Source organism: Pecten maximus, chromosome 2 (assembly GCF_902652985.1).
Source record: "Pecten maximus chromosome 2, xPecMax1.1, whole genome shotgun sequence".
NCBI classification, from domain to species: Eukaryota; Metazoa; Mollusca; class Bivalvia; order Pectinida; family Pectinidae; genus Pecten; species Pecten maximus.
This window is the reverse complement of record NC_047016.1, coordinates 5,911,541-5,927,019: the sequence shown is the minus strand read 5'-3', so window position 1 is coordinate 5,927,019 and position 15,479 is coordinate 5,911,541. Positions and strand designations below refer to the sequence as shown.

Below are 15,479 nucleotides of genomic sequence, written 5' to 3'. Positions count from 1 at the left end.
CTTATTTCTTTCTGTTTCCAGTTTCCTTTTGGTTAAAAAATTGTCATATTTAGTGGATTTTGAGAATTGGTTGATTTTCAAAATTTGCATTTGTTTTGCAATACATATACATCAATATTTTGCATGCCTCTGTAACATACATAATGTATATATATAGAAATGTGCTGCTTCTTCCTTTTTAACAATAATTTCAATAAAATCTTTAGTTTGGTTAAAACTTCCTATAATGTTGTTGAACATTTTGAATTGGTGGATCTGTCAGATCAGCACATATTCAGCACAGTAGTCCAAGATAACATTCCGGTTTAATTGTTTTTCTTCTGTATGGCTAACTTGATGATCTTTTCAAACTTGGTCTTGGGCATTATTTATGGCCTCTTATTTGGTTGCTGCACAATGCCTTAAGTACTCTTTCATACTCGGATGTCAATGGTCAATGTCACTATTTCTGTCAAATGAAAACCAGTTGCTTGGAATACGACATGTAGCTTAAGATTTGAAAGACAAATGTTAAAGATAATGTGACTATAGATAGAAAAATACTGCACATATCAATGAAAGACCATGCTTTCCCTACATGAAAAAGTATTAGAACCCAATGCTACTGGCATGGTCACACAATACTTCTTTTATATATTCTTTACATGGATGGATAACGGCAGCATTTTAAATACTTTAATATATAAATACTTATTATCGGTTAGCTTGTAATAATAATAATAGTAATAATAAGAAGAAAAAACATAACAATAACAATAGGGATTTCCATCCGAAATGGAAATCCCTAATAACATCAACTCACCAATGTCCAGGTGTAGTATCGGCAACTAAACTAGGTTTACTGGTGCCTTGGTTTTCTTGACATTTTTGCGGGAAAACTACGGGGTGCTCAGTAGGATAGAATAGTGTTTCTTATATAGATTTACTAATGTGATCACGTTATATACCCCGTTGGTGCCTCTCATAGACAGTAAGAAACTGACCTGCGCTAGCCACTGCAGCAGGATCAGCTGCAGGTGACCCATATACATGTAGATAACGTAATTCGCTAGGTGTGTATGTGAGGTGACTTCACACAGTCTACTCATCCAATTTTCCCAGCCCTATACACACGGTGTGTATCAGGGTGGTTCACAACGCTGTTATACAGTTTTTCCTTAAATACATTAAGTAGGGTTAAAGTAGACCACTAGATGTGTGTACACTGTGGACACCAAATTATGGTGTCCACGATGTAAAATGTGTCCACAACGTTGGTCTATACACCGATTATGTGTCCACAACTCAGTAATTCTGAGAGCACACACACACACACACACACGCACGCACGCACGCACGCATACACGCACACACACACACACACACACACACACATACTCGGGTTACTGTAGTTGTGAACCACCAACTGTAAACCAACCTTATGGACACTTCTGTTTATAGTAACGAAAACAAGTGTTGTACTTTCGAATTAAGGACAAATTCATTACAGTTGTGTATACATTCATTAAATTTTGAGGTAAAACCATAATTAAAAAAACTACGACACCCGTACTTGTGGACACAAATTTTGCGCTGTGGACACCGTGTCCACAAAGACAGTGATAAATATGCAATACACACACTATATATATTTATAAAGTCACTGACAGAGAAATGTTGTTTTATCGAAATATTTTTGTATGACATTTCGACTGAATAATAAATAAGCGATGTTATATCATTAAACGTTCACATCTTTACATTGTATGTACTTGGAACCAAATCATAGTGTCTATTACAGACCGACCATTCCATAAAATGGACAGTCTAATCTGAGTGATCTTTTTCTCTCGTCAGGGGTAAACCATACCTGATGTATTTTGATGTCCTACAATGTGCTAAGATGGGAGCAAACGCTATTGTTGCAGGCTGTCCAACGCCACAGGTAAACTTACCTCCTGTTTATGTCCAACGCCACAGGTAAACTTTACTCCTGTTTATGTCCAACGCCACAGGTAAACTTACCTCCTGTTTATGTCCAACGCCACAGGTAAACTTACCTCCTGTTTATGTCCAACGCCACAGGTAAACTTACCTCCTGTTTATGTCCAACGCCACAGGTAAACTTACCTCCTGTTTATGTCCAACGCCACAGGTAAACTTACCTCCTGTTTATGTACAACGCCACAGGTAAACTTTACTCCTGTTTATGTCCAACGCCACAGGTAAACTTACCTCCTGTTTATGTCCAACGCCACAGGTAAACTTACCTCCTGTTTATGTCCAACGCCACAGGTAAACTTTACTCCTGTTTATGTCCAACGCCACAGGTAAACTTACCTCCTGTTTATGTGTAGATATGTATAAAAGGTGATACAAGTTAAATTTACTTTTGTTTATGTGTAGATTTGTATAAAAAGAGGACATCGTTTTAGTATTAGGAATTGTTTTAAATATTTGACTGTTACAGGTATGTGTGTCATCATGTACCACGGACTACTGGGTTTATCTGGAGGCCATAGCAACCACCAGTACATCCGGACTTCTCTGTAAGGACTCCATAGATACAACATCAGTCTCGTACACAGTAAGTGATGACGTCAGTAGTAAATGACATTGAGACAATACATACTCCTATCAAGCGTTGTTCATTGACCACAAGAACACTTAATTACAATATGGTTAATTAATTTATAAATCTTTGATTCGTGTATCAAAAGTGTAGACTTTTGGACAACCGATATCAAAATGGAACCTGATAATGGTCCATGATGTGCAGTGCATATTTTTGGGATAATTTTCGAATGGAATTGCGTTGTACACCTACCATCATAAATGTTGAAAATATCTTGTTTTTTATATTTTTGTTTTTCGGTTACTTTCCAAATATCAATTGTTTGGGACTGCGTTGTTTTTTTTTTATTAATGTTATTGATCGACATGTGTGATGCTCCAAGAGTCAACTGAGGTAAAATCTCCCGGCACTTTCCTCTTGTCGATAATCTGACCTACCAGCCTTTCTTCTTTTATAGCTGAAACTGTAAAATGTTAAGTCTAACACTGATATCTGATACGGAATTATTCAAAATCTTGCGTAATGATGATGATATGATGATGATAACGATGACGACGACGATGATGATGATGATGATGATGATGATGAAAATTAATAATATTCCATAAAGTCATTAAGTTTTTTTTTCTTTTCAGCAAATCAGTACCCTTGTGTCAAATGACGACTGCGCAGCCTACTATGTAAAGAATACTCCAAGTAAGCAATCAAATAAAATGTTTTTTTCCTAACTGAGTTATTGCCCTTTGAACAGTAAAAGTAGAAGCAAGTCTGTTCTCCTCAACGTAGTTAGCCGCTTCAAGAGAGACAGTTGTAATATGCCCAAGTTTTAACTTAATTTATAACATGCCCGTTAACCGTATTATCTGATAATATGGATGTGCTGGACTTATTAATCAACCTAGAAGTACCGTCCATATAATGTACCAGTTAAAGGCCATCTATATAGGAGAATGATGTTAAATCAAAAGCGACCAAATACCCACAAATGCAAAAAATAGTCATATAATATACTAACCTGTTTGTCTAGAAATGTAGTTTCTCAATATCACAAATAATTCGCCGCGGGTGCGTGATCCAACTGTTTCTTCTGTATAATTACTTTGTGGTAAAATGGAGCTGTGGATCAGTCACACAAATAATCAAATCTGAAAAAAAATCATGCCGTTATGCTCACAAGTGTTTATTGCATAGACTACGAGCAATTGTTTGACAGAATTTGACTTTATGCACGTATGAACACTTATTTTCTTTTGACCTTGGAAATGGCGGCTGTGAATGATATTACACAAGTATGTTATATGTATGTAAAATTATTCAGAGCAGCCATTTCAATCAACAAGAATGTTCTATCTCTGACTATTAGGACATGTGATCATAGTGAGAAGGGTGTTTTCCAGCCAAAACGTAAAACTGTGTAGTTTTGGCCCTTTTTTCAGAAATTTGCTCCTTTCATTCCAAACTCAGCGGTTGAAAATCTTTCCTATGAACAGTCTTCTTCTTGTGTTCAGAGCTCTAAATGGTGTCTAATAAGAATATTTCCGATGTTTGAAATGCCTCCTTATCTGCCAGAATTGTGTGATGTTATTCACAACCGCCATTTGCATATCAAGATCAAAATAAAATAAGTGTTTATACATACAAATCCGGTCAAACCAATACTCCTATTGTGTGCTACATACAACTGTGAGCAAAACGGCATGACATTTTGTGCAATATGATGCAAATATACTGACAATGTTCCCCTAAGACATGCATTTGTCGCATATTTTGCCGAAATTAACAAACAGTTTAACAAATTACAAGTCAGCAGCAAGACCCATGGCTAGCCAAAATGCATACTAACAATTGATGAAGTTACTTGTATTAAATTGCAATATATTAGTTATTTATAGGCTTGTAAAATATCACTGATTTTACTTGTTTTGCTATTAAGATGACTCTTAGTAGACATCTGTAAACAGTTATTAACCTAAACCCGCCAGCGTTTGAAATTTATCCCACTTCATGAAACTATATATTACATGTTAAAGTTTCAAAATATATGATAAAGGACGTGAAACACACAAAAAAAAAAAAATGTTCATGTCAATCTGGCATTTATTCAGGATATAATGTTTACTACCAAAAACGTATTAATTGCAGATTTTTTATCTACTGAATTAATTATATGGTTAGTGAATTCCAGCCTTCTGTATTCAAATATTTTAAAAGGATTCTGATTTAACGTATGTCTGGATACAGTTTTCTTAGAAGGACGATACATCTGTAGGACGCTGGTTTTTTCATCATTCGACAAATATAATTCATATCACTAAACACTCATACTTAAAAGTCCTATATAATTCCTGTGTAATGTCGCACAGTCATGTCACACATTAATATCACACAGTAATGTCACACAGTATAATATCGCACAATAATAGCACACAGTAATGTCACACAGTAATATCGCACAATTATATCGCACAGTAATGTCACACAGTAATATCACACAGTTATATCAGACAGTAATATCACACAGTAATATCACCCAGTAATGTCACACAATAATGTCACACGGTAATGTAACACAGTAATATCACACAGTAATGCCACACAGTAATGTCCAACAGTAATGTCACACAGTAATATCACACAGTTATATCAGACAGTAATATCACACAGTAATATCACCCAGTAATGTCACACAATAATGTCACACAGTATTATTATACCTTTACGTTTTTTTTCTCTATATAAAAGTAATGTGATAATTTGACTATCAGCCTCGAGAGGATTGCGCATGTGTTTCCAGGACTATCACACCGTGTGACAGTTCGAAAAAACTGTCACACGGCGAACTGTCACACCCCTGCTGTAACGTCGTCAGAACGTTTGAGAGACACAACGACATGCAAGCGCTTAATTGACACAGATCGTTTGTTGTTGCAGACGGTAGCCTAACATTTTGCTTTCTCTTACGAAACTGTCAAACATGGATCAACACACGCGTTTTCAAAACGCCACAGACGTAGAGATCGTGTCATTATTAGCGGACAGAGATAGCCAAAACACTAAAAAGGTCATACAAACGTCTGTCAAGTTAATGGAGGACTATGTACCAGCACAAACATATAAATAGAGAAAAAAACGTAAAGGTATAATAAAACAGTTATCAAATGGGGTAATTCGGGCAATAGTAATTTTGTCAGCCCCTCATCAACAACGGTTGCCCTCGGGCTAAAGCCCTCGTGCAACAGTTGTTGCTTCGGGGCTGACAAAATTACTATCGCCCTCATACCCATTTGATAACTGTATAATGTCACACAGTATAATATCACACAGTAATGTCACACAGTAATATCACACAGTAATGTCGCACAGTAATGTCACACAGTATAATGTCACACAGTATAATATCACACAGTATAATATCACACAGTATAATATCACACAATAATGTCACACAGTATAATATCACACAGTATAATATCACCCAGTAATGTCACACAGTATAATATCACACAGTATAATATCACACAGTAATATCACACAGTAATGTCGCACAGTAATGTCACACAGTATAATATCACACAGTATAATATCACACAATAATGTCACACAGTATAATATCAAACAGTATAATATCACACAGTAATGTCGCACAGTAATGTCACACAGTATAATATCACACAGTATAATATCACACAGTAATGTCACACAGTAATATCGTACAGTTTAATGTCGCACAGTATAATATCACACAGTAATATCACACAGTATAATATCACACAGTATAATATCACACAATAATGCCACACAGTATAATATCACACAGTATAATATCACACAGTAATGTCACAGTATAATATCACACAGTATAATATCACACAGTAATGTCACACAGTAATGTCGCACAGTAATGTCACACAGTATAATATCACACAGTAATATCACACAGTAATGTCACACAGTATAATATCACACAGTAATGTCACACAGTAATATCGTACAGTTTAATATCGCACAGTATTATCGCAAAGTAAAAATCTGGTAACAGGGGCTACAAACCAATGAGTCTTTAATGAGTTTCTGTAAGCACTCGATATCAACTATAAATAGGGTTCTTGTTAACACCGATACAAATGTTGGCTGAAAAATATGTTTAGATGAACCTACGGAGGAAGCGTTGAAAAAAAAAGATGTTATGAACAAGAAAATTAGTACATTTTATATGTGAAAGCAGCAGGCGGTGTTGATTATCACTGAAGTGGTGATAAATGCTATTTTTATGACGTCGTAAGTATTTTCATTGTAGTTGTTGGTCGTTGTGTGCCTCATCAACAACGGTTGCCCTCGGGCTAAAGCCCTCGTGCAACAGTTGTTGCTTCGGGGCTGACAAAATTACTATCGCCCTCATACCCATTTGATAACTGTATAATGTCACACAGTATAATATCACACAGTAATGTCACACAGTAATATCACACAGTAATGTCGCACAGTAATGTCACACAGTATAATGTCACACAGTATAATATCACACAGTATAATATCACACAATAATGTCACACAGTATAATATCACACAGTATAATATCACCCAGTAATGTCACACAGTATAATATCACACAGTATAATATCACACAGTAATATCACACAGTAATGTCGCACAGTAATGTCACACAGTATAATATCACACAGTATAATATCACACAGTATAATATCACACAATAATGTCACACAGTATAATATCACACAGTATAATATCACACAGTAATGTCGCACAGTAATGTCACACAGTATAATATCACACAGTATAATATCACACAGTAATGTCACACAGTAATATCACACAGTAATGTCGCACAGTAATGTCACACAGTATAATGTCACACAGTATAATATCACACAGTATAATATCACACAATAATGTCACACAGTATAATATCACACAGTATAATATCACCCAGTAATGTCACACAGTATAATATCACACAGTATAATATCACACAGTAATATCACACAGTAATGTCGCACAGTAATGTCACACAGTATAATATCACACAGTATAATATCACACAGTATAATATCACACAATAATGTCACACAGTATAATATCACACAGTATAATATCACACAGTAATGTCGCACAGTAATGTCACACAGTATAATATCACACAGTATAATATCACACAGTAATGTCACACAGTAATATCGTACAGTTTAATGTCGCACAGTATAATATCACACAGTAATATCACACAGTATAATATCACACAGTATAATATCACACAATAATGTCACACAGTATAATATCACACAGTATAATATCACACAGTAATGTCACAGTATAATATCACACAGTATAATATCACACAGTAATGTCACACAGTAATGTCGCACAGTAATGTCACACAGTATAATATCACACAGTAATATCACACAGTAATGTCACACAGTATAATATCACACAGTAATGTCACAAAGTAATATCGTACAGTTTAATATCGCACAGTATTATCGCAAAGTAAAAATCTGGTAACAGGGGCTACAAACCAATGAGTCTTTAATGAGTTTCTGTAAGCACTCGATATCAACTATAAATAGGGTTCTTGTTAACACCGATACAAATGTTGGCTGAAAAATATGTTTAGATGAACCTACGGAGGAAGCGTTGAAAAAAAAAGATGTTATGAACAAGAAAATTAGTACATTTTATATGTGAAAGCAGCAGGCGGTGTTGATTATCACTGAAGTGGTGATAAATGCTATTTTTATGACGTCGTAAGTATTTTCATTGTAGTTGTTGGTCGTTGTGTGCCTCATCAACAACGGTTGCCCTCGGGCTAAAGCCCTCGTGCAACAGTTGTTGCTTCGGGGCTGACAAAATTACTATCGCCCTCATACCCATTTGATAACTGTATAATGTCACACAGTATAATATCACACAGTAATGTCACACAGTAATATCACACAGTAATGTCGCACAGTAATGTCACACAGTATAATGTCACACAGTATAATATCACACAGTATAATATCACACAATAATGTCACACAGTATAATATCACACAGTATAATATCACCCAGTAATGTCACACAGTATAATATCACACAGTATAATATCACACAGTAATATCACACAGTAATGTCGCACAGTAATGTCACACAGTATAATATCACACAGTATAATATCACACAGTATAATATCACACAATAATGTCACACAGTATAATATCACACAGTATAATATCACACAGTAATGTCGCACAGTAATGTCACACAGTATAATATCACACAGTATAATATCACACAGTAATGTCACACAGTAATATCACACAGTAATGTCGCACAGTAATGTCACACAGTATAATGTCACACAGTATAATATCACACAGTATAATATCACACAATAATGTCACACAGTATAATATCACACAGTATAATATCACCCAGTAATGTCACACAGTATAATATCACACAGTATAATATCACACAGTAATATCACACAGTAATGTCGCACAGTAATGTCACACAGTATAATATCACACAGTATAATATCACACAGTATAATATCACACAATAATGTCACACAGTATAATATCACACAGTATAATATCACACAGTAATGTCGCACAGTAATGTCACACAGTATAATATCACACAGTATAATATCACACAGTAATGTCACACAGTAATATCGTACAGTTTAATGTCGCACAGTATAATATCACACAGTAATATCACACAGTATAATATCACACAGTATAATATCACACAATAATGTCACACAGTATAATATCACACAGTATAATATCACACAGTAATGTCACAGTATAATATCACACAGTATAATATCACACAGTAATGTCACACAGTAATGTCGCACAGTAATGTCACACAGTATAATATCACACAGTAATATCACACAGTAATGTCACACAGTATAATATCACACAGTAATGTCACAAAGTAATATCGTACAGTTTAATATCGCACAGTATTATCGCAAAGTAAAAATCTGGTAACAGGGGCTACAAACCAATGAGTCTTTAATGAGTTTCTGTAAGCACTCGATATCAACTATAAATAGGGTTCTTGTTAACACCGATACAAATGTTGGCTGAAAAATATGTTTAGATGAACCTACGGAGGAAGCGTTGAAAAAAAAAGATGTTATGAACAAGAAAATTAGTACATTTTATATGTGAAAGCAGCAGGCGGTGTTGATTATCACTGAAGTGGTGATAAATGCTATTTTTATGACGTCGTAAGTATTTTCATTGTAGTTGTTGGTCGTTGTGTGCCCTCGTTCTTTCTGGAAATCACAAATTATGCCTCTAACCTACAAACCTCCGGGTCCTACAACCTGACGACGTCAAGTGGTGGATCTGTCACAGCCAATGAAATGACAGATGCCAGCTAGTAAGTGATATTTAGTTCATTTGATAATTAATTTTTGAATCTATAATATATCAATTGTAATTAATTTCATAAACATTTAGTTACAAAATACAATTTTTTAGTCACACGCAATGAAAAAGGCCCAGGAAGAAGTAATTTTTATCAATCTGATACCTTGTTAGGTAGCTAGTTTCTGGAATGCTTACATGGCTCCGCCAGGTATTGTCTCACCTAATATATTCGGTGAAGATAGCGTTGAACAGTATTTGAATACATGTACATACAAATGTAAAAACGATTCAACAGAGCTGATTATAAAACCCTTTAACTTCGAGCGTTTATCCTCTATCGAGCGGTTTGACCGATTGCACCAGCGTTGTTCGGTTACACAATAAGGACGGACCTATTGGTCTAGTGATGCTTCGTGGTCTGTTTTTACATCTGCAGGTCAAGATTAATGCATGAAATGTTACCTTAAAAAAAAGAAACAAAAAATGGTTTGTCGGCAAAAATGAAGGGTATTTTACAATTATGGCACTTTGTTCATATCGACCGATGTCCATATTGGTCATCTGAGCTCCATTAATCATGATATTAATAGAACCATAACTGTGTTATAACATTTAGGTATCCAAACCAGAACACAGTATGCTAAAGTTATGATCTCATGCTATTTAAACTGGATCATATCGTATTCAATCATGTTCACCAAAACGTCATAAATACCGTATTTGTGATAGAATATCATATTGCACTCCAGCGCAACTTGACGGAACATGTCTGACACATGTGATTGACTGAAATACGCGACGTCACACTCGCATGAGCGTGGAAAACGATGTTTCATATTACAGAATGCATTTCACTGTTACATGAAGTAATATTGTTCATTTTGTTCTGATTTCTTAGTTACCTGGCTAAATTTTACACTGCCACGCAGTATATAGAGATGGTCTTCAAGGACATTGTGGCGTCTTGGTGGCTCCTGCTGGTGTTTGCGGGTATCGCCATGGTAGCGTGCTTCATTTGGATCATTCTGCTGCGTTGGATTGCAGGCGTTATGGTCTGGATCAGCGTAGTTCTAGTGTTCGGACTTCTCGGATTCGGTAAGCCTTACGCCATAACGACTCCTTACTAACAGTAGGCTGTATAGACGCTGGGAGGATATTGACGTTTTGGGGGGTTAATTTGTTTTTATCGAAACACGAAAAAAGATACGGATTATGTAGTTAAATCATTATATCATATTGAAAAGTGGAAATATGATACATATAAAATGATATTATAGGATGTCATTTCTAAATAATATTCCCCCAGTTAGTTGTAATGGACGGGAAGTGTCAGGTGAACGCGTCATCATTTTACGTCAAATTCTACTCGGTATCCTGTATATTTCTAGCTTTTATGAGAAGATACTCTGTCGTTTTGCAGCATGTTACTACAGCTATTCGCAGTACTATGAACTGAAGAATCAGAACAGTACCGCTACCTACGGAGTGTCTGAAGCTTTCGCCCTCAACTTCAGTTACTACCTCCAGCTCAAGGAGACTTGGCTGGCTTTTGGTAAGATCAAAATACATTCCCAGTTTTATTTACACGATGCATATACAAATGTTTATGTATGACATATTTTACGTCAATTATCAAACCAATTTTCTTCTAACGTTTTGTTCCACAAAAACCTCATTCACCGTACCATTTTTAATAATTCATTACTTGTATTGACAATGATGAAAAGAATACGCATTTAACATGACTACACTAACCCTTACATATTTTGAAAGCGACATTTAACACTGTTTATCATATTTGTACTTTATAATTTGAAATATAGGAAATAAATGTCTAGGCACTATTATGTATTGTACACAATCACCTCTGTTTCAGCCTGTTCTACTGCAACATTCCTGGTCATTTTCCTCCTGATATTCATTTTCCTGGTGAAGAGAATTTGCATAGCCATTGAACTGATCAAAGAAGCCAGCAGGTGAGCCTTATCACTGACTTTCCTTTCCATGCAAAACATTTATATATGTCATTCCATTTGTTGTGCATTATTGATATATTTATGATAGACATTACTGGTTTCCAGGTAGGCGAACGCGAACTACAGCTGAATTGGGGGTCGAATCAAACAATTTTTCTCTATTCGTTGACATACCAACTTATTACTATGGAGCTATTCAGATATACGTATGTGTAATGGAACACTTCATACTTTAACATCTTTGGTAAATATAATCGTTCGTATTGGAAAGGAACTTGAAGTACATGCTGTTTGTATCGGAAAGGAACTATAGTTATTTCGTTCTGGACAGGAACTACAGGTATACAATGATAGGTAACGAGTCTAGGTTATTTATATATGCTGTTGCGCAGGCTACCTGACCAGGTACTTACTATATTCACGTGCACTGTACACTGAGGGTACACACATGTGTATACGATGGAATATAGCCACAGATACACACGGCGAACAACTCAACAGTAGTCAACCCATTCTAAGGCTAACGACTAATCGTGAGGATTTGTCTACCCTACCGAAAATATCATAAACACTAATGTTGGTGTAGACCAAAACATTATGCCTAATTTCGTAATATTTCATTTTACTTTAAGAGAAAACAATCTGATAACCAGACATGCCCATTATCAGGCGATCCGTGTTGCGTTTCTCCTTCACTGCCTGAAATCTTTTTATTCTCTGTCTAAATCCAAGACGGCTACTTGATGGACCCTTTCCTATTTCCGGTCTGTTTCAAAATTAAATTTAAATCTCATATGATACATAAAAGATAACGAGCAAGATTAATCTGATATCGATATTTCTTCAAAAATTATATTTAACACATCATATTTTGACTAATGTGTCACCTGTAATTATATTTAACACATCATATTTTGACTAATGTGTTACCTGTTATTATATTTAACACATCATATTTTGACAATTGAATGTATCACCTGTAGTTCTATTTTGCACGTCATATTGTGAATTTTAAATCTATGTTTCAGAGCTATCGGCCACATGATCTTCACACTGATTTGGCCAATCTTCCCATTCCTCCTTCAAGTCTGCGTGGTTGGTTACTTTGGAGTCAGTGTTGCGTATCCTTAAAAAATATTTCCTATTTACAGAAACTCTCAATTTATAGGGGGCCGCGGTGGCTGAGTGGTTAAGGTGTCCAGACACTTTATCACTAGCCCTCCATCTCTGGGTTGCGAGTTCGAAACCTACGTGGGGCAGTTGCCAGGTACTGACCGTAGGCCGGAGGTTTTTCTCCGGGTACTCCGGCTTTCCTTCACCTCCAAAACCTGGCACGTCCTTAAATGACCCTGGCTAAAAACCAAACTCAATTCATAGGAAAGCATACCGCCGAATAAGTATATCACCATCTTTATGTTTTCAAGATGTGAACGGATATTTGCTGTGTATCAAAGCTTTTCCTAATAGTCGAAAGCGTGGTCTCATTTAAAAGTTTCGATTTCCTTATGCGATATGAAGTCAGAGGTGTTAGAGGCTTGATGAAAAGCCTAGTTATTCCATTGTCACCACTCCATTCAGATCAATATTTTTGTTTAAGTTTCGGTATCAGTATTACGTCGGTATCCTTTGTTGTTCGTGATACGCGTCCCCCGCCTGTAGTCCGAATATCATGATTTCAGCGCCAGCTTTATGGTCGATGTCATGATCTCATTGAAAAGTATTCTATTTACTTGATAGATATAAAATAAGATGGGTTAATACCTGGTGGATTCGTTGTAACCACCCAACTGCATTACTTTGATTTGATCTTAATGCATAGCGGGAGTCGACGAAGCATTAGACGGTTATTACTTAGTAATAAATGGTCTTGTTTTCTTTGTACTGGTTTTAGTATCGCCCCAGTTTCTCTTCTGGCGTGTTTCGGTTTATTGTCTTGTCGTCATCAGAGTTCCTGTAAGTGTTTCGGTTCATTGTTTTGGTGTCACCAGAGTTCCTGTAAGTGTTTCGGTTAATTGTTTTAGTGTCACCAGAGTTACTGTACGTGTTTCGGTTCATTGTTTTGGCGTCACCAGAGTTCCTGCAAGTGTTTCGGTTCATTGTTTTGGTGTCACCAGAGTTCCTGTAAGTGTTTCGGTTAATTGTTTTAGTGTCACCAGAGTTCCTGTAAGTGTTTCGGTTCATTGTTTTGGCGTCACCAGAGTTCCTGCAAGTGTTTCGGTTCATTGTTTTGGTGTCACCAGAGTTCCTGTAAGTGTTTCGGTTCATTGTTTTGGTGTCACCAGAGTTCCTGTAAGTGCTTCGGTTCTTTGTTTTGGTGTCACCAGAGTTCCTGTTAGTGTTTCGGTTCATTGTTTTGGCGTCACCAGAGTTCCTGTAAGTGTTTCGGTCCATTGTTTTGGTGTCACCAGAGTTCCTGTAAGTGCTTCGGTTCATTGTTTTAGTGTCACCAGAGTTCCTGTAAGGGTTTCGGTTCATTGTTTTAGTGTCACCAGAGTTCCTGTAAGTGTTTCGGTTCATTGTTTTAGTGTCACCAGAGTTCCTGTAAGGGTTTCGGTTCATTGTTTTGGTGTCACCAGAGTTCCTGTAAGTGTTTCGGTTCATTGTTTTGGTGTCACCAGAGTTCCTGTAAGTGTTCCGGTTCATTGTTTTGGTATCACCAGAGTTCCTGTAAGTGTTTCGGTTTATTGTTTTGGTGTCACCAGAGTTCCTGTAAGGGTTTCGGTTCATTGTTTTGGCGTCACCAGAGTTCCTGTAAGGGTTTCGGTTCATTGTTTTGGCGTCAACAGAGTTCCTGTAAGTGGTTACGTTTTCTTCATTATGCCTTGACGGTAACACAGTTATATAGCTTCCATGGGTGATGCCCAGTATTACAACAACTCGACCAACACTTCGACTGACGGTGTCAACTACTACCTTCAGAGAGTCACCTGTACACCTAATGTAAGTCCTAATTAATAGTCCCTTACCGGTAAAACCGGAAAGGTGGAGTCTGGGTGTAGGTTTTCTCTCCGTCCGTTTTTTTTAAGATTTAATTTAGGACCATAATATTTCGGACAATTTAAAGTTTCGGAGATTTTGGGTTGTGTCCAAGGTCACTGTTACTATTTTAGCCAGTGGCTTTAGAAATACCCATTATGTTTGTTTACTCTAAATCTGTGGTTTCCAGCCAACAGGGATATCCAAGTCTAAATTATGGAAATGTCTTCAGCTGTTTACAATGTTTGTGATTAGACTTTCGTTGATCAAAGCCTGTAATCGATTTGATGCGCAACGTCTCGGTGACTGCAGTCTGCCATCAGACAACTGACCAGTGATCTGTCATCAGAAAACTGACCAGTAAAACGTATGTACACTGAGGGCTAATTCGAACACAACACCATATCACAAAAGATTGGACGGACGGCAGCTCCTGATTCAAAAAGATTAATTTCACATGCTGCAGTCTCTTTTTACCAACATGTCTGCCGAGAAAGCAATCGAAATGAACCGTAATATTTAGAGGTAGATCTCACAAACCTCCAGATCAAAGGCATCATCGATATTCTGCAATTC

The 15,479-nt window shown here is 36.4% G+C and overlaps 1 protein-coding gene across 1 annotated transcript; it reads left to right on the top strand.

Annotated features, from left to right (window-relative positions):
* The first annotated feature begins 1,819 nt into the window (after window positions 1-1,819).
* LOC117340673 (choline transporter-like protein 4) lies at window positions 1,820-15,234 on the top strand. The gene is made up of 10 exons (XM_033902440.1): window positions 1,820-1,924; window positions 2,450-2,566; window positions 3,190-3,250; window positions 9,826-9,961; window positions 10,850-11,046; window positions 11,372-11,503; window positions 11,828-11,927; window positions 12,956-13,048; window positions 14,765-14,867; window positions 15,094-15,234. Exons 1-10 carry the CDS (start codon window positions 1,853-1,855, stop codon window positions 15,232-15,234), a joined length of 1,152 nt encoding a protein of 383 aa, XP_033758331.1. The 5' UTR covers window positions 1,820-1,852.
* The last annotated feature ends 245 nt before the right edge of the window (window positions 15,235-15,479 follow it).